Source organism: Hemicordylus capensis, chromosome 2, assembly GCF_027244095.1.
Source record: "Hemicordylus capensis ecotype Gifberg chromosome 2, rHemCap1.1.pri, whole genome shotgun sequence".
In the NCBI taxonomy this organism is placed as follows: Eukaryota; Metazoa; Chordata; class Lepidosauria; order Squamata; family Cordylidae; genus Hemicordylus; species Hemicordylus capensis.
Window position 1 is genome coordinate 72,930,942 of NC_069658.1, and position 22,720 is coordinate 72,953,661.

Here is a 22,720-nt window from a genome sequence, read left to right on the forward strand (position 1 = left end):
AGGTTTTTGAGTTGTGAGATGCTCTGGTGCATTTCCACACTGCGGCAACTTGCAAGGAGACCCCTGACCAGGAGGCTCCATCAAGCCTCCTGGCCTGGGGGGTCTCCCCAGCATGCCCCACACACTCACATGGGGCATGCTCCGGGGGCTGGGTGGCTCCTGATCCTCACTGCCCCTAATGGCTCCGTGGCGGAGCCGGTAGTCATGTGGGTGGCTAATCCGGCCGCCCAGGGTGAGCACTCTGCTTATGTCTAGGGAGAGCATGCTAAGCCTGCTCTCCCCGCACTAATCCTCCCGGCGCTTCACATTAATCGTGTGGAGCGCCTCACTGTTTCTTTGGGAAGGTAAAAGCAGGTCTGGGTTTTGGAGCGGCCTGGTGTTTTGTGGAGAAGGCAAGCCATCGCCTGTAGGGTTGGTATCGTGGGGAAAGAAAGAAAGGGACAATCCTCTTGATGGTACTGGGTGAAGCACTGTTGTGGAGCACAATTACATCTGTTTGACATGTAAGGCCTAGCTGAAGGGGACTAATAGCTCATAGAGTGAGCCATGTTACGGAGACACCGGACCCTCTGGAGGGTTTCATCCATCTCTCCCCCACCCCCGCCAAAAGTGCTTCTCCCTTGAATGTGAAATATTCTATGTGAGCCTGGGCATCATATGCTAGGCCAGAGGAGCGCCTACAAATGGCGATGGAAGTGGCCATGGACTTTAGATGCACATTCTGTGGAGTGTCTTAACAGTGTGTAACTCTTGTTTGGCTAGGTGAGCCTCCTTCTTTAGGAACACCTTCGCAGGATCTTTCTTGACTGGAGGAAGGTGGTCTAGAAAGGGTGTTAAGCATTCCCAAAGGAAGTGACTATAGCGAGCATTGTAGGCCTGGTAGCTAGCAATTCAGAGGTGTAAGGCCGAAATAGAGTATAGGTGCCTGCCAAAGGTGTCCAGCTTTCTGCCCACGTTGTCTCAACCACCACAGAATCAGGTGTAGGGTGTTGCAAGAGAAATCTTCCTGTTTGCTCTTCCGCAGAGTGGACTCTATAGAAGTTCTCAAGGCACTTGGTTGGTTGAGGTAGAGAGGATGGCTTTTGCCAGCATGACTTAGTGATGTCCAGCAGAGCTGTGCTCAAAGGCAGCAACACTGGGGCTGGTGTGTCCACTTCAATTAGACTAAAGAGAGGGTCTGGGTCCGACTTATTTTGCTTGGCAGCAGTATCCTGAGGGCCATGTTTTCATTTGGTAGGCTGAGCCTCTTCCGAGGGTTGTCGCAGCTTCTTCTTTTTCTTGGGGAGAGTGGCTGACTCTGTCGAGTCCAAGGGCTTTTTTAGCAGACGGTACCAAGGCTGAGGTGGAAGGGGCCAATGCTGTTGGTACTGAGGCAGCCATTTTAGGAACCATAGGCTCCGAGGTCTGCCAGGGGGTCAAAGAGGCCGTATCCCTGAGGGGTGGCAGACACAAGGAGCTGTGAGTGCGAGTAGGGCAGGGAGGAACAAGCGACCACCTGCATGTCTGAAGGTTTCACTGCTGCCTGAGAAGATTTTAAGGCCTGTTCCCAGAGCCAAGACCTAAGGCAGGAGCCTCGGCTTTTCCTAGCCTGTTTGGTGAATTTAGCACAATGCGAGCAAGTGTCTACCTTATGCACTTCACTGAGGCAGAACAGGCAGCAACTGTGTCCATCGGTGGAGGGGAGTTTAGCCATGCACTGGATTCAAAACTTAAATGTGTCCTTTCTGGCCATAAGAGGCGAGAAGACCTAAAATGCTGTGCCCCTAAGGGGGCCAGGGGACACAAAGGAAATTAAAACGCAAATGGAGAGATAGAAATAACTAAACCAAACCAAGAAAGAGGTAGAAAACAAGAGAAGGAGAGAAAAGCGGGAGGAGAAAATGAGAGTTGTCCCGGAGCAACTCACAGAGGTGTTGATCTGGACGAAGTAAGACTGAAGAAAGGACTCGGCAGGGACATTACACTAGAGGGGGTGTGGCTACCGCCCAATTTCAGGACAAAAAGCTTCAGCTTGGAAAGACTCCGACGAGGTCTCTGCGCAGGAGCAAAGCCCAATGGTGTTGAGCACGGAGAACACGTCAAAGAATTATTTATGACTGACTATAACTTGGTAATTTCAGTGATGAGCAGTGGATTACTGGAACTGCTTGAGGCTGACTCAGTAGACTTCATGACCTTGCACGTCATGCTCAGTATCTTCTTTTTGTTTTGAGCAGGGCAGACTAAAACAGAAACACACTGAAAATAAGCAGCATTTTCTAGTGTCAATTCCATCTAACACTTGTTTATAAAAGCATGTAATGATTACAATTAACAAAAGCTCTATTTGGGAATATTTTGAAGAAATTCCTTTCAATCGGTAAAAAGGGAAAATGTGGCAAATGTCAATGCCGCAGAGATCCAAGAATTAGTTGTCAGAATAAAACAACATTAAGAGTTTGTATTGTTATAACAGCTTCTTCCTAATTAAAAAATGCACACTATCTAAATAGTAAATGGGAAAATTTGTTTTAAATCAATTAATTTAAGATCAGACTTTTCTCTAATGCTTTAAATCACATTTCCCTGCAGTGAACAGGGAAGCTTTCATTCTGTCTTTTCTACTATTAAGGAGTAAGACACTCCGAACTTCAAGTACCCCTGGTAATCTGATATACAGACCATGTTAGAATGAGGAAACAGAGTCATTATCCTACTCAATCAGTGCTATAAAAGTGGATATGCACTACTTCTAGCTATACTGAGTGCCTGTGGAAGGGGTTGGTAGGACAATGACTTGCTTTCTGAAGATTTCTTGCTCCCTTTCCTTCTGCAGGAAAAAAGGCCATATATAGTGGGCTTATATGGCCCCGATTCTTTCGTTTTCCTGAATTGCTTTCATACAAAGCATAACCACCAGGCATCTGAGTTTGTCTTAGCCAGAAATGGGAGACTCAAGCAGTTTTCGATGCAGAGGGGCTAAACAGAACACAGTTTGTAAACCTCTGGCTTTAATAACAGAAACGGAGTTTTCTTTTTCTTAGCAATCACATAGACTGCTGTCTTTAAGCAAAGGTCAACAACAACAAATGATTTACAAGACCTTAAAGTACTTTTGTGTGAAGAGGAGGAAAGAATAATTTAAAGTACCTATTTAAAAACTGTCAGTGCCAGGCATTCAAGAACACATGAGCCTCTTACCTAAGTCACTTTGAAAGAGCCATGATTTGTTTTAAAACAGAGGCATGTGACATGAAAAAGGTCATTAGAATGGAAGTAAAACAATTTCCTTTTCAACTGCTTTATAGTGTAGGTGGACAACATTAATGGTCTTAACTACATTTTTCTTTTAGTTTAGGAACACATAATGTATTGGAATGAATCACACAAGATCTCACTACCTCCGATGCCTACTGCTTAAAAACGAGAAAAGCAACTGGCAATATAGAAAGGTAGGGTCATTAGAATCCCTACTAAATCAGCTTCAAGAACTATGCAATTGTTTGTGCATAAACATGACAAATTGACTCTGCTCTTAAGAAAATGTGATAATTTTATCACAGCTAAAAACCTGTAGCATTATTGCTATAACACAATAAAAAGATACTAATACCCGTCAGAAATAAAAACTCAACACACTCTCTCTCTCTCTCTCTCTCTATATATATATATATAAATAAAATTTTCTATACTGTGTAGCAAATGCAGATTTTGTTTTAACCCTGAGGAATACAAAACTTTAATGAACCTGCCCTGTTAAAACAAAAGCCCAATATCTTACATGACAGATGTTTTCCATTTTAATATGAGCAAGCATGCTGCCTCTGAAATTTCCTAACATTCCTTAAATCTATTTGTTCTCGCATTACATAATTGACATTGTTGTAAAGGAGCACACTGGTAAAGGTGCAGCTATGCTTCCCTTAGAAACAATGGAAGTAGCACTGAGCAAGTGGCCTGTGTGCTCTGCTTCAACTAGCCACACAACACTGCTGGAGCTGGCTTTCAAATGCAAAGCAGCTCTGGTGGGTCAGAAATGCCAGTGTTGCCTTTGTAGCATGTTGCCCAGCAACAATGAAAAGATAACATGAACACTGCAGCATTTATAATTTCTTCTTACAGTTTAGTTTTTTTATTTAGACATTTTACATCCTTTGTGAAAGATACACAAACAAGTCTGATTAGAACACACAGGCTTATTTATTTAGATTCAGAACTACTGTAGTGGTTCTTTTAAAAAATGAATTGGAAATATGAGAGCACTTTAAACACTAGCATATCAGGGAAAACCTAGCATTTTCCCTTTTGGTACAGGGAAGACTTTCAAACATGCATTTCCTGGAGTGGTTACTGTCCCAGCAAAGTTTTGCTCTGTGCTGTTTGGAATCTGTAGTGATTCCAGTAAAATGGTGCTTCCATAACCTTTTTACTATTATATTGAAATCTCCATGACATTAAAGGAAATGAATCTATTTCCAATGTAATTGTTTTTCTTCTCTTTCAAAACAAACAACTTTAAAAGATTAAGACAAAGACTTCAGTGACACTGTTCTAAATTAGGAGCACAACTAAGGTACACTAATGTTTATGGGATCTCACTGGATACATGTTATGTATTAGCACTATAACTGCCCTTATTGCCTGCAGCCCTTACTTCTCTAATCTTGTCAGCTCACCTTACTGCTGGGTAAGGAGTGTAAAAACACAGGAGTGTAGCATCTGCATTAGCAAGCATGACCATTAGCAAGCAAAGTTAGATATGGATAGTACCATGAGCCAATCTACAGATTCTAAACAGCACAGAGCAAAACTTTGTTGAGACAGTAACCGTTTCAGGAAATGCATATTTGAAAGTCCTCCCTGTGCCAAAAGGGAATGTTCTAGGTTTCCCCTGATATGCTAGTGTTTTAAGTGCTCTCATACTTCCAAATTTAACTGTCCCCCCCGCCACATAGATAGATATAGATGGGGGGGGGCAGGCTTTGCATCCCAGAAAAGGCCCTAACGTACAAAGGCAAAAAACAGAAGCAGCTCCTGAGTGTTCAGAGTAGAAATTCAGTTTCTTCATACTTAGAACACTGTGCAACAGTGACAGCATTGTGCACTTTCCCATAAGCTGCAACTGGCATTCAGTAAGCTAATCACACACCATGTAACAAGCACCTCGGTGACAAACTGAAATGGCAAAGTCAGCATTTACCCAGTTGAAGCTGATTTGCTTCATGGCAATCAATACTAGCCTTGCGGAATCATGTCATTTCTAAAGGATACCCTTATCACAATGTGGTAAAATGCTGCAAATTGACAAGATCATACAAGCTTGGACTGGGCACTTGTGGCATAGTTGTGGGAGTAAGCCAGACCCAACGTGAGTGGATGCCGCAGCTTTTCACTGTAAGATCATCATAGTGCACTGGAGCTATAGTTGCACACTGTTTCGTGTGTGTGTGTGTTAGCCAGACTGGGAGAGGTTTTTGTTTCCCTGGCACTACCAAGCACTGACCAGTGAGTGACAAAGCTACCAGCAGTCCAAAGGTACAGAATTGCTAATGAAGACTTCATAGAGAAGACACCTTTACTAGCTTGACACCATAAGAATTGCATTCATCCAAGCAGAGTTCTAGACAAGAGCCTTGCATTGAAAGTTGTAAGGGTGGATTATCAGAGACAACCAGAAATGAGTAATCATTGATTAATACTTTTTTAAATGTTAGTAGAAAAAGTTGACCAATTATCTAAAAAATCCCAAAACATTGGCACTGAAAGCAAAGATTATGAGTTACGACAGAAGCATGAGGGAGAAAACAATTTGCAATTCAAGTTATTTGATATTTAGCACTGACTAAGCCTAAAAGACTGAACACTTTCCATGGCAAGAGACATGTGGCTTTACCTGCTGCTATGACCTAATACAAAGAAATCCAAATTATGGATACTTGGAAATTATGAGGGTGGGGAGGCTGTACTGCAAGACATGCTTCAAATATGGGACATCCAGATGCTAATTAGAAATAGTATTTACTACTGAACCTGTCTTAGCGACTGACACTGTATGTACATTTCCAATAGTACTATATGCAGGAAGTTTTTAAATAGCTACTATCACAGTATGGTATACGCAAATCTGTAACACTTTAACAGAATAGTGTATTTCATTGTCTGAAATAGAAAAACATACCCTGCTTGGAAACCAAACTCATTATGCTCTTCTTCCACACCACTGCTGTCACTTTGCACCTCAGGCTCCTGTTCCTCTTTTCCTGGAAGAGTCTCCCAGCTCTCATCACTTGAGGACTGATCTTTCACAGTCACAGCAAAATAGGAAGGCAGAGAAGCAGACCATTCACCATCACTGCATTCAGAGCTGCAATTTGAGATACTCCATTTGCATTTAAAGTGTTGATGGATTTTTAATCAAAGTTAACATATTGGCCATGATCCAGCCAAATTAAGCATATTTCGGTCCCAATGATTATAGCAACTGATAATAGGGAATGATTAAGTCCCATTGATTATAGCAATTATATTGATTTAAGCTGAACTCTCCCACTGAAATCAATGGGATCTGAACATGCTCGAGTTTTACTGGATCATACCTATAAAGTTTATTATGTCTCTTCACATGACAGCAGAGAATAAACTTTTCCAATACAAAACACACTGCTGGGGAAAAGAAGTGATCACTTGTACTCTTTCCATTAGAAGACAAAAGAATATAAGCAGCTGGTTCCCTTATTGAATTCACCATCTTGTATTCTAATGAACAAAGATTTTTTATTCTTCAAGTATATGTGTAAACATCTAAGGGTCAGTGGGTGGGAATAGAAAATCTCTCCTCTAGCTGTGAGAAGTCCCAGGTAGGCTGCCACCATTCACTTTTTATATGAGCAGATTCACCCTTCCAAGGGAATATTCTGGGAGAGTAAAGTGGAAAATCCCTCTGTACAAGAAAAGCTTGCGCAGCCTTAGGCCTTCAGGAGTGTGTGACTGGCGCAGGACCCAATAAGGAGTGACACTCTTTAACAGCAACAAGGATTTATTAATAACTGGATAAGGAGAACTAGAGAGAGATCAACAATTGCTTCTTTCATTCTAGTAAAACCCTTCCCCAGGAACTACAAGAACCATGCAGCCAGATCCAAGCACTTAAAAAATAAATTCCCTGACACATCTAGCTAAATTGGTCCCTATGCTTTCTACTTCCAGGTAAGAAATTCCCAGACTGAGACTGTTAAGTCTCCCCCTTCCCTACAGTAGCTGCTGATCAGACCTCACTCAGAGGCCTCCAGGGAAGAACTGAACTCACATACCTCCCATGCTCCTCTATAGGCTGTTGTCCAGTAAACCTTGCCCCTCACTCTGGATTGGGCCACAGGGATTTAATTCTCCCAGGCTTTCTCCCTTATTTGGGGAGAAGTCTACCCTCCAAACAGTTACTCTTAGTGAGGCCTAGTCCTCCCTCAAGCCTGACTATCACTACATCCCCCTGCTTAAAATGAGACCCAGGAAGTGAGGGGTGTTCATAGTCTACATCGAGTCAAGGTGACAAATTACCACAAGTTTACTTGATGCCTTTAACTAGTGATTACTCAACCTAGTTACTTATTCCATCTAAGTGCAATCTAAAGTGGGAAAAATGTTTAAGAATAAAATATCATAGATAGGTCAAGCCCACTGAATCAACTATGCAATGGTAATTGTCTTCAACATGAGACACAATTTTCAAGCTCCAGCACACAAACTTCTTTTTGTGTTGGGCTTCTTGCATCTATTGCAGTGCAGCATGGTCTGTGCATAGCGTAAACCTCTGCCCCCATGGCATCGCTTCTCCATGGCATAACACTTTTAGGCTGTCGGCACTGGACTATCTCTCCTTGCACAGGAGCATTGGAATACTGTGGTCAGTGACTGTACATGTAGTAAAGGGGGTACCACCTCCTGAGGTAAGGGAGGTGATGCTGGGAAAGCTCTTCCGGAAAGCTCGCTGAGCCCCCATTTGTCTCTCCATCCTTGTTGCTTTGGCAGTGTTGCCAGTGAGGCTTCTGTGCTATGGATATCATCTGCACTGGTTACAGTCTGCAGCATATTTACTGCCTTGAATTAGAGTGCCACCAGGACCTGTAACGTTGGCTGCCTCTGCTCTCTTTTCTCCTTCCACTGCATCAAACTCCACAGTCTCTCCATCTCCTACACTGAGAAGGTGCTTCCTAGAGTTACTTTTCACCACCCAGAGACGCAGGTTGGGGGCAGTATATAAATACGTTAGATAAGTAAATAAATTCATAGCGGTCTGGTGACCAAACATATCTTCTTTGTTGTCATTCCCATTGATGAAGCCATAGCCATTCCTTACATTAAACCATTTCACTGTCTGCACAACCCTTGTTACTTTCTTTGCATGGGGTTGGGAAGAAACATCTGTTTGCTGACCACTGTTCCCTCTGTGCGTATGTGCATGCACGTACGCACCAACTTCCAGGCCCCCACGCAGCAGTTTCTGGCGGGCTGGCAGGCAGTCTCTGCTGTACCTACCACTGCTGCCCAACTGCCTGGCACTCCATTCCCCTCCCTCCCTGGCTGGGAAGCATTGCTGTGCTGCCCCCCTCCCCAGCCAGGTCACTGCCATGCCTCCTCCCCCACCCCCCACTGGGCCAGTTCTGGCTGCAGATCTCACAGCCAGAGGAAAACAAAGGGAGGGAGAGGATCGGAGGCAGCTCTCCCCCCCCCCACCGGGCAGCTGCAGACGGAGCAGCTAGAGGATGACAGGAGGTGGCGGTGGCTCCCCCCCAGCTGCTCCCCCTGGCAGCCCAGACAGAACTCAGAGCTGGGGGAGGACAGAAGACAGCAGTGGTTCCCCCCTCCGGTGGCTATTTCCCCCCCACCCTGGCAGGGGGGAAAAGTGAAAAAAAAATGTGTGCATGGAATTGCAAGGGGCTTTGCCTTCTGAGTTAATTTAGTTCTGGAGTTGATGATATAGGTCCAGGCTCTTTCCCTCAGAAGGGTCCCAAAAGAAAAAAGTGCATACCTTTCCCTAGACTGCTTGCTGGATTCCTGATTGATACTAAAAAAAAACGAACTGGGAGCACAGGAAGACATAGTCTGGATAAGACCTAGCACAACCAAGGATTTATTTAAATCATGGATCAAGGATCTCATTGCAAACATAACTCTTCCTCCAAGATCATTAGGTGCAAACAAAACAGAATATCCTTCCTTGTGTCAGTGATGTCATAGGTGTTTTTTTTGTCTCTTTGGTGAATTCTAGAAAATTGAAGCCCTTATACTGGAAAAAACAGGTTGCTTACCTGTAACAGATGATCTGGTAGTGGTTCCATACATTCATAAGGACTGGGTTCTGCGCCCACCATGCTTCAGATAGAATTCTCTAGCTCCTCGTGACGCCTAACCGCCAGCAGCGCGTGACTGCAGTACCCTTAAGTGGTGGTTAGGCATCCCCTTCTTCAGTTTCTTGGTGATAAGCCATATAGGCCGACTGAGCATGACTGGTCTTAAGCATGCAGTCTTGTAATTTGTCAATTACGCATGACTGGTCCTAAGTAAAGGCTCCATTTCTCCACAAGTATGAAGTATTGACACTTAGCTTGATTCCGTAGCTTGCTTTTGTATGTCCTTGTATGCAGCGGGGATGGACGGGCGGGTCTTATGAATGTATGGAACCACTACCAGATCATCCGTTACAGATAAGCAACCTGTTTATCTGGATAGTGGTTCCAGGCATCCATAAGGACTGGGTGAATCACAAGCTACCTAAAAGGTGGTGGGTGTATCAAGCTATGGTAGGATCCTTTTCAAAACCGCCCGCCCAAATTCCGCCGCAGCTGCCATTCTAATGTCCAAGGTGTAATGCTTGACAAATGTCTGGTGCGATGCCCATGTCGCCGCCAAACAGATGTCCTGGAATCTGATGCCTGACAGGTGTGCCGCTGAAGTGGTGTATGCCCTGGTGGAGTGCGCTCGAATCACAGAGGGAGGAGTGACCTTTTGCAGATCATAGGCCATCTTTATCAGCTCTACCAACCAATACACCAACTTCTGGCATGAGGGAGGTTGACCTCTATGTTGGCCTTTCTCACAGACGAAAAGGAGTCTCGTCTTCCGGATCCCATGTGTGGCCTTTAGATAGTAAAGAAGAGCTCTTCTCACATTCAGAGAATGCATAGCTTTATCCAACTGCATCTCTGGATCTCTAAAGAAAGTTTGCAAGATGATATCAGTATTGAGGTGGAAGTCGGAGACGATCTTTGGCCTGAAGTCAGGATCCAAACACATGATTACACGGTCCGGGTAGATCATGGTATGTGGTTCATCCACATGGAGGGCTCTAATTTCACTAACCCTCCGAGCTGTGGTTATCGCCACTAAGAAAAGTGTTTTCAAGGTTATCAATTTTATCGATGCAGTAGCCATAGGCTCAAAGGGGCCTTCCGTAAGCGCTCCCAGGACTAGCAAAAGGCTCCATTTCTCTGCAGGTCATCTCACAGGTGGGTACAAGTTATTTATTCCTCTAAGGAAGTCTTTAAATTTAGGGTGAGTGAAAATAGTTTTGCCATCTCTGCTATTTGTTGGTGATATCCCTTCATTTCCTCATTTCGCAAAATGGAAGGGAGGGCAGCGACATCATCGCTTGGTTCCGGCAGCGTAGGCTTTTCAGGTGCTTCCGGCTCTTTAGTGTCCGATGAGTAGGCGTCAGTATTGTCCTCGTCCTTTGAGGAGGAAGGCATTGGCGAAGTAGGAGGATGTTCTCTACATAGTTGTGAAGAGCCACCCACTTGAGTCACTGGAGCGGGGGGCTGGGTGGTTAAGTAGATCCGCCTGAAGTGAGACTGATCTTCTCGACGGTGGTTCTTTCTGAGGAAGTTGTGCACTCTGTAGAGCGACAGATCTCATTGAGACGGTTGGGCGTACCTGTTCCATTGGGCAATCAGCTTGTAGGGAGACTGATCTTTGCAATGTAGTGTTAGCCGTTGTCTGCACTGCTGATTCTTTCAGTTCTTTGTGCAAAATCAGGCATTCCCTTTAGCTTAGCCATAGCTGGAAGAGAGAATACTCTTCAGGCGAGACAGTGCAAGTATTATGCCATCCGCTCTGGGGGAGAAGGCCCGCCGTTGGAGTGGTGGGACACGTACCCGGCGGTGTCTTAGGGACTAGAGTGTTGTCCTGGAATCCTTGAAAAGTGTTGGATGAGGGGGTAGTGCCCCCAGATTGCAGCATGCGATGGAGAACCCCTTCTGGGATGCCACAGTGAATGGTGTCAGGTTGTATGGCTAATCAGTTTCCAGGTCCAGTACAGGATCGATCTCAGTGTCTTGAATAATTGCCACCGTGTCGAACTGTCCCACGTTGGCGTCGAGGTCGAGATTGAACTCCCCTTCTTCATTATGAAGGTCCATCACACCAGTCTGCTCTGTAGGCATCCTCGATGTCGATGCTACCTTCGAGGTCGATGGCTCTGTCAATGTCGTAGCCAGTCTAGATGTCGACACTGAATTCGATAGGCTCCGATGAAGTCTGCCTCGATGCCGAGCTGTTTTTGGCTTGCTTCTTCACTCTTTCCATCGACATTGAAGGAGATTGACTTGGCATCGGTGCCGGGGAAAGCGAAGCTGCTTGACGCCGAGGGCTCCGATAGGTCTGTAGACCCGCAGGGGACGATGTGTGTTCGGATCCAGTCCCTGTGTCCTTCCTCTTGTGTTTTTTCATCTTCTTTGCCTGGGGTTCCGGCATCGGTGCCGAGCCCTTTCTCTTCAACGTCGTCAGAGTGCTCTCTGGCTTTCTAAAGGCTTCTGTCGAAGTTGAAGCCAATACCTTCGAGGCCGAGGCAGGTTTTGCCACTCTCTTTGCTGTGGTGGCTCCGACAGCCTCCGACGTCAAGGTGGACGCTGCCTCCGAGACTTTATACTGCATACCTGCAGGTCTCGACTCAGAGGTCTCTCGGCGTTTAGGCTGTAATGCCTGCTTCAGCAACACCACTTTATGGCGGGCTGCACGGTTCTTAAGCGTCTGCTTGTTGAAGGTAGAGCAGACAGAGCAACTCGAAGTATTATGGGCGTCTCCTAAACAGAATAGGCAGAGTTCATGCCTGTCCTTGGAAGGGATCTTTCCGCAGCAATCGCGGCACCTTTTAAAGTTGGTCTTTTCCCTCGCCTTTTCCTTCTTCACACTCATAGGAAAGCTATGAGGGGGGAGGGGGGTATTACCAGTGAGAAGTCCATTTTCCATTCTGAGTCGTTAGCCAGAGAGGTCCGTCGTCCGTTCCAAGTTGTCTCCGTAAAATATAGTTTTTTAAAAACTAAATCCGTCATCGTAGCGCAAGGATTGGCGAAAAGATTAGTCAGTGTCCGTGCCTAGTCAAAGTCTGTGCCAGTCTAACAAAATATAAATTGTTTTCTGAGGAGCTGTAGTTTCCGAAGACGCGATCGCCGAGGCGGTCAGCAAGAAACTGAAGAAGTGGACGCCTAACCGCCACTTAAGGGTACTGCAGTCACGTGCTGCTGGCGGTTTGGCGTTGCAAGGAGCTAGAAAATTCTATCCGAAGCATGGTCTGCGCAGGTGCAGAACCCAGTCCTTATGCATGTCTAGAATCACTAAACAGATCTGTAGGTTGCCATTTTAATCATATGGGTCAATGGAGACAGATAGTGATCTTGGTTTCTCTTTACTACATTGTTCACCTCTTCAGAATGTGTTTGCAGATGCAGAATAGCAAGCCAGAAGCTAGTAGAGCTCTAGATGAAGAACCCAGTACTGTAAATCCATATTGCTTCTAGACTGTAACCAGTGGGATTTGCACATCCCTCAGTGATACATTTGTATTGCAAATATTGTGTTAATTGAAAGCTAAGAAATGAAACACTCATTTGTTTTGCCCTGCCAAACAGGCATCTGATCCTCTAGGGGTGTGTGTGTGTGATCCAGTAGTGCAAAAAGTGCTGACCCAAACATTATTACAATGACATCCCATATTCAGTAACTTGTATTTTGCCCCATTTTTCAGGAAAATATTGTCTCCCAAAGTGACACATATTAATAAAAACATGAGAAGTGGGCCCTGTTCTCAGGCTTGCAAACTAAAAAGACAAGACAGACAAGGGAAGGGCAGGGGAGGAGGAAGATTAGTTTGACAATGGCAGAATGAACTGGAGCATTTCCAGACAGAAGGCTTTACTGGGTTTACTGCAAGTTTGCAAAAAAAAAAAAAAAAACACCTGACACCAAAAATGGATTTTTTAAACCCGGACAAAAATCAGGCTACGCAATAATGCGCAATGAAAAACCTTAATCGTGTCTGGAGTGCTCCCCGTTAGCTGGCAGGGACTTTGGAGTAAATCTGGCTGATATGTGAACGCACACCCTTCATTCCAGAGGAGAAGTGAACTAAAAGTTTGGGGTGTGTGTGTGTGTGTGTGTGTGTGTGTGTGTGTGTGTGTGAAGGTTTTTGCAATACTTATTAACATACATGTGTGCTTGTGTGTGTTATGTGCACACACTGCCTTGATGCTGCTGCCCAGGACAAAACGCTTTCCGCCCACCAATTATAAAAACTAGAGGGAACACTGCTGCTGACTGTAGGTGGCTTGCACCCAGTGCTCCAATCCCTCTTGTGTAAGATCCTTCTCACCTGGATGTAGCATGTCCCAGATATGCAAGGCCAAGTCATCACCAATCAAAATAGCCTATCACAACACTATGTGCAGACAGGTGAAGAAAAACCACAATCTTGCCAAGAAAATACAACGGACTTATAGCCTTGATCTCTCACATAAGATGCCTTCTTGGCTACTAAATGCAGTTTTTGCAACTGGGATAAAAAATCAGGACATCTAAGACAGGAAACATTTATTAGCAAGATGTCATGCCACAGAATACCTCATGAAGTGCTCTCATTGGTTTTCTTCTCTGTAAAATAGGAAATCTGACTTACCTCAAAGGATTATTGTGAGGACAAACACCACTTTAGGTCTGTTTGCAATAATCCCAGAGCTTCCTCCCAACCCTGAAAACAGCAGCATGAAGTTCTTTCATGGTCATTGAAACGCAGTTCAATGCTGGGTTAGCAGTTCTCTGTGCTGCTGTACAGTCATCCCTCGCCAACCGCGGGATTCCCAATCATGGTTTTAAGCACCTGCGCCTGGGAAATTGTGGCAGGTCTCACCAACTGCGACCCAAGTATCCATGTTTTGGCGAGATTTGGGGGCTGTTTGGGTTTGGTGGGTGGGTTTTTTTGGTTGTTGTTGTTGTTTTTTTTTTTTGCAATTTCCAGGGGTCCGGGGTGATTTTTTTTCTATTTTAAACTGTATTTTTCAGTCTTTTCCCGACCACGATTCCCTTTACCCAGTTTCCAATGCATTTCTATTGCTCTCCAACTGCAAATTTGCCAGCCACAAGGTTTTCCCGGAACAGAACCCTCGCAGGTGGCAAGGGATGACTGTATTTATGTCTGTATTCTCTGCACATTAAAGGCTTTCCCTCTCTATCCCTTTCCATGAACCTTTTCCTAAAAAAAATTTTCCCTCCAAAAGAGTCATATAGCCACTTCCCAGCAACAAACAGCATGAAGACTGCCTTCTCCACTTTAGTTTCTTCTTTCCATCTCATGGTGGAATGGAAGCAAAACATACCCACTAAAAAAAGTACTATGACTATCACTGAGCACTGATCAAATAACAATTGTATAAATATACAATATTTAAACCAATGAATCTAACACTTGATAAAAGGTGTGGGAAACATGTATCAAGTAACTGAAAATTCAAACCATTCAGTTGAAGGAAGTGATAACTTATACCAGAAGAAGGTGGAAACACCATATTATATACAAAATACACAACATTATCCTCCACTGACATTAGTGCAGACCAGAGTTAACAGGACTTGTGGCTAAATACCTGTGTTTGTAAGGTAACACCTTAGTTTGACAACTAGAAACAATCTGCTTGACCTACATCTCAGTGAAATGAAAAATAACACAGGTTGCTTTAAGAGTTTAACGGCAAGATTCTATTCAGAACATAATTCACACAAATAGAAAGAAAAGATGTGTAGATTATCAGTCAATCAAACCAAGGGATACTGAATTGCCCATTGCTTATTTCTGAAGTGATGATTAATTTGATCACATGTGAATGGCCATAACATGTCTTTTGTGCTTCCAACAGATGAGACAGCTGAGAGTGGAGAGAAGCAGACACTTGCATGGTCATTCCTGCATTGATTTATATTTTCCCCTTAGCAATATTTAACTGGCTTGAGAAATATGCAAATCCTGTATAAAAAGCCTTTCTTAAGACTGATATTCAGCATCTTCCTGACCAAGTTAAGAGGTGAACGACATGTAACTGTGGAAGACTTCTCTTCAGCCACATGTTCAGGATTGCTTTGTTCAAAAGAATTTAAATGAAGGACTCATATGTTGCATCCCAATACGTTTTCTGGCATTGTACTGTATTTTCAAATGCTTCAACAGCACAGAAGGTAAATATGATGAAATACTTCCATCTGTTCTTTATTCCCACTTGTAAAGGAACACATGCTCATAACATCAGAGTAGTTCAATTAAAATTAAAAAAACCTCAAATGAACGAACAAGCAGGGAGTTGGTGGAAAAGGAAAAAACCCTAGTCTTTAATCAAGAAGTTGCTGGACATATTTTTTGTTCTCATTGCTGTGAAACTGTTTAGACAAACAGTATATAGCTGCCCCAAAACAGTTTAAAGTTCATGCCCTTCAGTATCACATTTTTAGTTATTCTCTTTCCCTAGTTACTCTGCAATTTGGAAACAAGGCATCATTTTAAAATTCTGGCATATTTTAATAACATTTTAAACCAAGTCCTTTTCCTAATTACATTGTGCAATGCACACCTCATTGGCAAAGAGAAAATGATTAAGAGCTAAGTTGGAACACTGCCAAATTAGAGAGCCATTATGGATACTTCTATTATTTTTGCCTTTTCTTGAGTGTTTCAACAAATTAACTTTGTATCATGAAGTTGATTTAACATGGCAGAAACACATTTGCACTTTTAATGAAGAGGTGTGTATATTTTAAAAAATTCTCTCTGAAAGCAGTGAATGGAAATTTCACAACTACATTTCATTCATGTCTGGCCTCTACTACAAATGCTTTTAGTATCATAAACCTTTGAAGCTGTGACACACTCCTTTAATAAGAGCAAAGAAAAGTGCATAGGATATCCTAGAATTTTTCACAAAAACTCACTCATCTTAAAGACATCAAAGCTTATAAATCAGTTTCAGGAGATTGAACAAAAGACATCTGAAATAGTGGTAGTAAATCAGCTAACTTGCACAGGCCTCTCATTGAGATGCACATTACTGTAGCCCAACCCCAATTCTGCTACACACCTATACAGTGTGTTTAGTTTTCATAGAGCGCGGAGATTCACTAACTTAAGTTTGTGAAATTCCTTTGGCGAAACAACATTGCCTCCATATCCAAGATAGGCAAGCTAAGAAACAGGACGGAAGTATGTTCAGAGCATCTCTTGTGTGTTGGAATAGTCACTGGAGGCAAGGATTTAATGCTATTTTGGTTTAGGTTCCTTTCTGAATATGGTACTATTGCTTCACTTTTGTGACTCAATTCTCTTTCTGTCATAGGAAGATGATGCCTTATAAAGTTATAAAATGTTTCTGAGATATATTGACAGTAAGGACAATGAATATACTATAAAAATGGAAGAAAAATGGTTAATACTTCTGTTAACAGATGATTTCTAAAGGATGACTAGTAATAAAAACTAGGAGTGTGCACGGTTTTGGTCCGGCACAATAGAAAAGACCGCCGGACCGGTCCAGAACGGGGGGGGGGGGGACTGTTTCTTTAAGCGGGGGTGTGGCAGTACTTACCCCCCCGCCCCTTTTCCCCCTCCGGCGCTCGTCCTTTGTAAAATCCTATTGGGGCGGCAGAGTTCTTCCCTGCCGCCCCTGCCCCTGTCGTTGTTAGTTAAGGCTTTAACGAGACGAGCGCTAGCGGCGCGCATGCGTCCTCCACAGCACACACGCTTGTCTCTGACGCTGCTGTGTGCACCGTGACATATGCGGCGCGCGCGCGGCAGTGTCAGAGACGAGCGCGTGCGCCGAGGAGGACGCATGCGCGCCGCTAGCGCTCTTCTCGTTAAAGCCTTAACTAACAACGACGGGGGCAGGGGCGGCAGGGAAGAACTCTGCTGCCCCAAGAAGATTTTACAAAGGACGAGCGCCGGAGGGGGAAGAGCGGCGGGGATGGGGTAAGTACTACCACCACCCCCGCTTAAAGAAACAGTCCCCCCCGTGCCGGACCAGGGGCCCACCGGACCATGCACACCCCTAATAAAAACACGTTCTCTAATAAGGAACAATCAGTAAACATTATAAACACTAAAGAAAGCAATGACATTGTTACAGACAGCAACAAACTTCTCTTTCTAGCAGCAGACACAGATATCCCAAAATAAAAGTACTTAAACCAATATTTAAACATATTTAAATATTTAAAAGTATTTAAACCAATAGGCAAAATCCAGACTACATTTGTTGTGACTAAACACCACTGAAATACATAAGACATAGCTAACTTAAGACCATTGATTCCAATGAGTCTTAGCAATGTTTAGATCTTGCCCAGCATTGGGAAATGGATTTAGGTTTTTGCATAGAGACTTTCCAATAATACTTTTTCCTTGCACAGAAATAACCACAGTGGAGAAAAACCCAAGGGTATAGTAGAATTATAAAAAGGGTGCAAACTTATGCTTTTTAAACCATACACTGATGATTTTATATCTACATATTAGCTGTTAGTTATTCAGATATGCAGAATAAATATACTTAAGTTTACATAAACTCTTACCTGTCATCTTTGATTGAGCTAGACAGGTTTCTGCCACTATCTTCAAATTCATCCCAGAAAGCACTATCATCTACTTTACTTTTGTCATCTTGAAGAGTTATATTTTGTTTCCTTATTTCACTTTTTGTTTTCTTTCGAGTTCCTTCATAGTCTCTTGGGTCAAAAAACATACTTGAATTGATTTTTTCTTTACTGTATTTCAAGACACATTCTGCACTGCATTGCTGGACATCCACATTCTCACTCCATCTTCTAGTACTGCTCTTTTCTTCCTCCTCTTTCTTAAGAGACTGCTTCTTATCCATCTGGCTTACAGAATTCTGTTCTCTAACTTTGGGTCTTACAACCAGTTCAGATGAATTCCCTTGGTCCGTCTTCATGTTATTAATACTCAATTCATTAGAAAACCCTACTGGGGTCCTAACAGTAGGGTCAGATGTATTTTTTTGCTGTTCTGTGCCACAAATTGTACTAAAGTTATTTTTTACTAGAGAGTCTTCTTCACTGGATGTTTTCAGAGATGTCTTAGTCTGGCAATCAATATCGGATTCTATGCTAGAATGTCTCTTGAAAGGCACTGGTCTTAGGTCTTCAAAACTTTTGCTCAGGGAATGATTACTGAAATTGGACAGATGCGACTGTAGATCACTGAAAGAGTCCATTCCTTTCTCCAACTCAGAAAGCATACTATCTAGTGCCTCTTGAAATATTCCTGCTTCTTCTTTAGCTAAGGAATGAGCAGTCTGGTCACCCTCATCCTCTCCATCACTGCTATCTGGCTCATAAGAGTCAATGTTTACAAAAGCAATTCCATTCTGTCCATTTAGGTTGTTATGCTCTCCAGAAGTATACTCTGCACAATCATGAGAAATATCAGAATTCACATTGCTACTCACAGTTTGGCTACCTGCCATATTGTAACATGCCGGAGAAAATGAAGTATCTGTGTTGATTGCTTGGCTCGGTTCAGCTTGATTAGCAGGATCTTCTGATCCAACATTCGCTACCAATGGTACATCTGCTAAAGCAGAATGTACTTGGGTCAGTGGACTGGAACCTTTGTATAAAAGTTTAAAGAAAGCATAAGTTGGAATGATCAAACTAGTTATAAAGTGACTTATCTGCACACATAATAAAGCTAAAATGTGTTGAGGTTTAACCCAGCTGTGAGTATTCGTCAGAACATTTTAAAGCAAGTTGTAGCATATGTAAGACAGACTAGTTTCCATCAGTTGATGAATGTCCAGTGCCAGGATTGCAACATATTTTAATATAGAAAAATTATGTTTAGCAGTATTATGCAACAGAATGTGTCAACACCAATTGTTTCCAAACCAGAAACACAGTTCTACCTTAACACCATCCTGAATCTATTGACTATATTGGTGTTACTGACAATATGCAACACATTAAGTATTTGGGTGATAACACAGAAAAAGTCAGACCATGTTAGATTATATAATAGTTCTGAGTTAGCATGCAGTATTAAGTTGCTGCTTTTGATAAGAAAATTCCTGAACTGGAAGCCTCATCCAACCATCTAATGAGACAATTTTTCCAAGCACCTTCAGAAGAGGGATGTGTTATTTCTCATTCGTATCTTCTATTAAGAGGTTTTAAACATACAGACTCTGTATTTAATTATGATTAAGGTTTCGCAGGCAATGCCAACCCTTATGATACAATCCCCTAAGGCAACTGATGTTTTATTGCTCGATTCTACTTGTCTCTGGAGTGTCCTTCATCTGTCCTCTCACAAGGCTCCCTCTGATGACTTTTAGGAAAGACCTGAACACACTGCTTCTCTCCCCCCTTCCCCCACTGCCAATGTTTTAAAATGACTTCCTGGCTGTTAAATTTGATTTCTGTTTCATCTGTGACCATTTTTACTAGTTTTATTGTGATTCATATTTTATATGCTGAGCACAATATTTTATACCTTGTAAGCTTTTTAGATAAGAGGTAGAAGTATGGTAAATAACTAATAAAAGTATACTGCATTCCACTGCATTAATGTATACTGAATTATTGAATATTGTCAATAAAATACAGTAGTATAATTGATGGATTTTCCTGTGAGATTTGATTAAAAGCACATTTTCTATTATATTTCTTATAAATGTTAAAATGAGACTAACTTTAGAAAAAAGTATTACATGCAGGAATATTAACATACAGTGATGTCTTTAAAATAGGGAGAACCAATGATTTAGTAGTACTGATAAAGTTGAATGAACAAAGACTGCTGAGTACGACAAAAAAAGAAAGAAACAAAGCTGCCTAAAATTGCCTATCGACAACTGCCTAAAACTATGGACAGTGAACACTTGAAGCATGCTCATTTCTACACATTCTACTATTTGAATGCATAACAAAAAGAAAATTCCACTAGTGAACTAGTTCTATGACCCATTGTCATCCAAGCCACTATTTGTTTGGTATTTCCTTATTAGAAGTGAATTACAGTCATCCCTGGCCAACTGCTAGGGATCTGTTCTGGCAAAATCTCGCTGTTGGCAAGGCATTAAAGTCTATAGGAAATAGGGGGTTAGTGGAACCACAACCACAAAATGACCTAAAAATAAAGGGGGAAACAAAAGAATTGGTAAAAAAAAACAACAACAATCACACACCCCCCCCCGTAATATTGCTAAGAGTCACCAAGAAGAATGAGCAGATCAAACCACTGGTAATTTGTGGAACCCCCCAATCACTCAAAGGCATTTTAAATTGGCAAGGGGCAACAAGGTCACCAAGAGGAATGAGCAGATTGAACCTCTGAACCCCGCAAAATCACTGAACCCCCTCCTGCAGAGCACTAATACACCTCATCAAACGCAGATACTCGGGTCATGGTTGGCAAGACTTGCCACAATTTCCCATTCGCATATACTCAAGACCGTGGTTGGCAAGGGATGACTGTATGCAAAGCTTAAAGGCACAGGACTAAGCTTTTGAACAGAACTAGATGACTGCATTTTAATGAGGTTCATAGGTACTTATAGACAGAAAAAAATTTACAATTGCTCATATTGCTATGCAACTGAGTTGTACTGGATTGCTACCATTTTGAATGTTTCCCCAAAAGAACAGAAAAAAAGTTTCAAGTTTTAAATTATGCAACACGCACACAAAGAATTTTCTTTTTGAACATCATCTAGTTCTAATCCTTCACATTCTTCGCCATGTTGGTTCGAATTTCTCTCTTGATTCGTCAGTGATGGTCTAAAACTGACGTAGGCATGCCTTCTTCCATATCTTCTGCCTGTAATAGTCTGATACCCTCCTGCTGGTTTTGGCCATGTGGGCTTCCCAGCTTCCTGACCCATTGCTGCAAGAGAGAGGGGGTGGGGGGAAAAGGAATTCTAAACTTATTATTTTTTAAAAAATGTATATCCTGCCTTTCATCAGAATGTCAAGGCAGTTTGCACAACAGGATAAGATACAATGAAAAACACAGAAAAAAATATTATAATACAAAATGCCATATAAGAGAGAGCTAAAAGTCACATTATAATACACAATATCTCAAGGAACAGCAGCAAAAAGCCTGCTGGAACAAATATATTTTCAACAGGTGCTGCTGTATTAGCAGTAAGAGGGCAAACTAAATAAATTGGGGGGGGGAGGGGGGAAGGAAGGCTATCCAGTGTGCCTGCCAGATGGAGCCCAGATAACAGCAGAACACGAAGAATGTCCTTCTTGCAAGTTCTAGTAGGCGGACAGATTCATGTGGGAAAACACAGTCCAAGTATCAAGCACAAAGCAGTTTAGACATTCAAAAAGTTAATACTAGCACCCTGAATCATGCCTGGAAACTACTGGCAACCAATTCAACTTGCGGAGGACTGGTGTAAATGTGGCCTAAGAGTCTTGAACAAGCCAAGACTCTTGCACCTGCACTCTGAACTAGCTGAATCTTCCATGTAAAGCACTCCTACTGAGACTACAAGGGTATGGATCACCATGGCCAGATCTGAGAAAGAAATGGATGCAGTCAGTACACCAGTCATAGCTGAGCAAAAGCCCCCTGGGCCATGGCAGACAGCCAGACATGCAGGTGAAAAGCTGTGTTCAGGAGCACTCCCAAGCAGTTAACTCGCTCCTGTCAAGGACAGGCTGATAAACCCATGGCAAATCAGTAGTAGTTCTGACAAGGAGCCTTCAGCTTGCACAGATTTAATTTCAGTTTGTTAAACTACAATCACCCCTTCACCAACCAGTGAAGAGCATCAGCCATTTTTCCAGCTAGGGATGGCACAGATAAAGCTGAGTGTTATCCACGTACTAGTGACACTCAACAGCAAACCTCTAAATGACATCCCTCAGTGGGAAATGCTTAGCAGCACCTATAGGTGTGCACACCGATAATTATTTATTTACAATAATGTACAGCATGCAGTGTGTACATCAGTAATTGTTATGCTATATTTTCCATTCTAAGAACTATTGATTAAAAAACAAACAAACTACACTCTAATGTGCATAAGGTGCATTTTAAGAACTACTGAATACATAAAACCAAATACTAACTGGCCCTTACCCAGAGGGCGGGGGCATCACCTTGGTTTTCAATGGGATAGCTGGTGATTATCACTAGTAGCAGCTCATCCTAATGAGCCAGGGAGGTGCCAATTCAGGCACAGCTGCTTCTGGTTCCTGGCAGCTCTGGTTGTTCCACACTCACCCATCCTGCCCCGGCGTTACCAAGAGCTGTGCTGACAAATGGCCAGAGGTGATAAACCAAAGGAAGTACTACTTCACATAGCACATAATTAGCCTATGAGGGATATGGCAATAGCCAGTAGCAGATAGTCCTATCAAGCCAGAGGGGCGCCAGATGCAGCTGCCTCTAGTTTCTGGAAGCTTT

General features: G+C 42.9%; 2 protein-coding genes across 11 annotated transcripts in view; both read right to left on the reverse strand.

Moving 5' to 3' along the window:
* The window catches only part of PJA2 (praja ring finger ubiquitin ligase 2), an 82,985-nt gene that overhangs the window by 31,021 nt on the left and 29,244 nt on the right, over positions 1-22,720 (reverse strand). For 7 of the 10 annotated variants that reach the window (XM_053292920.1, XM_053292912.1, XM_053292916.1 and 4 more), the window contains 3 exons: positions 20,981-21,181; positions 17,851-18,907; positions 6,158-6,343 (listed from right to left, as the gene is read on the reverse strand). In XM_053292920.1, coding sequence (XP_053148895.1) covers positions 6,158-6,343; positions 17,851-18,907; positions 20,981-21,179 — 1,442 coding nt within the window. In that variant the 5' untranslated portion in view covers positions 21,180-21,181. The remainder of the gene's footprint in view (positions 1-6,157; positions 6,344-17,850; positions 18,908-20,980; positions 21,182-22,720) is intronic. The other 3 variants (XM_053292919.1, XM_053292918.1, XM_053292917.1) reach the window with 2 other exon arrangements.
* Positions 8,638-18,830, reverse strand: LOC128343593 (uncharacterized). Its single transcript, XM_053292921.1, has 2 exons — positions 18,747-18,830; positions 8,638-13,896 (listed from the first exon to the last, which is right to left on the reverse strand). The coding sequence occupies exon 2, from the start codon at positions 12,217-12,219 to the stop codon at positions 11,470-11,472; it is 750 nt and encodes a 249-aa protein (XP_053148896.1). The 5' UTR covers positions 12,220-13,896; positions 18,747-18,830; the 3' UTR covers positions 8,638-11,469.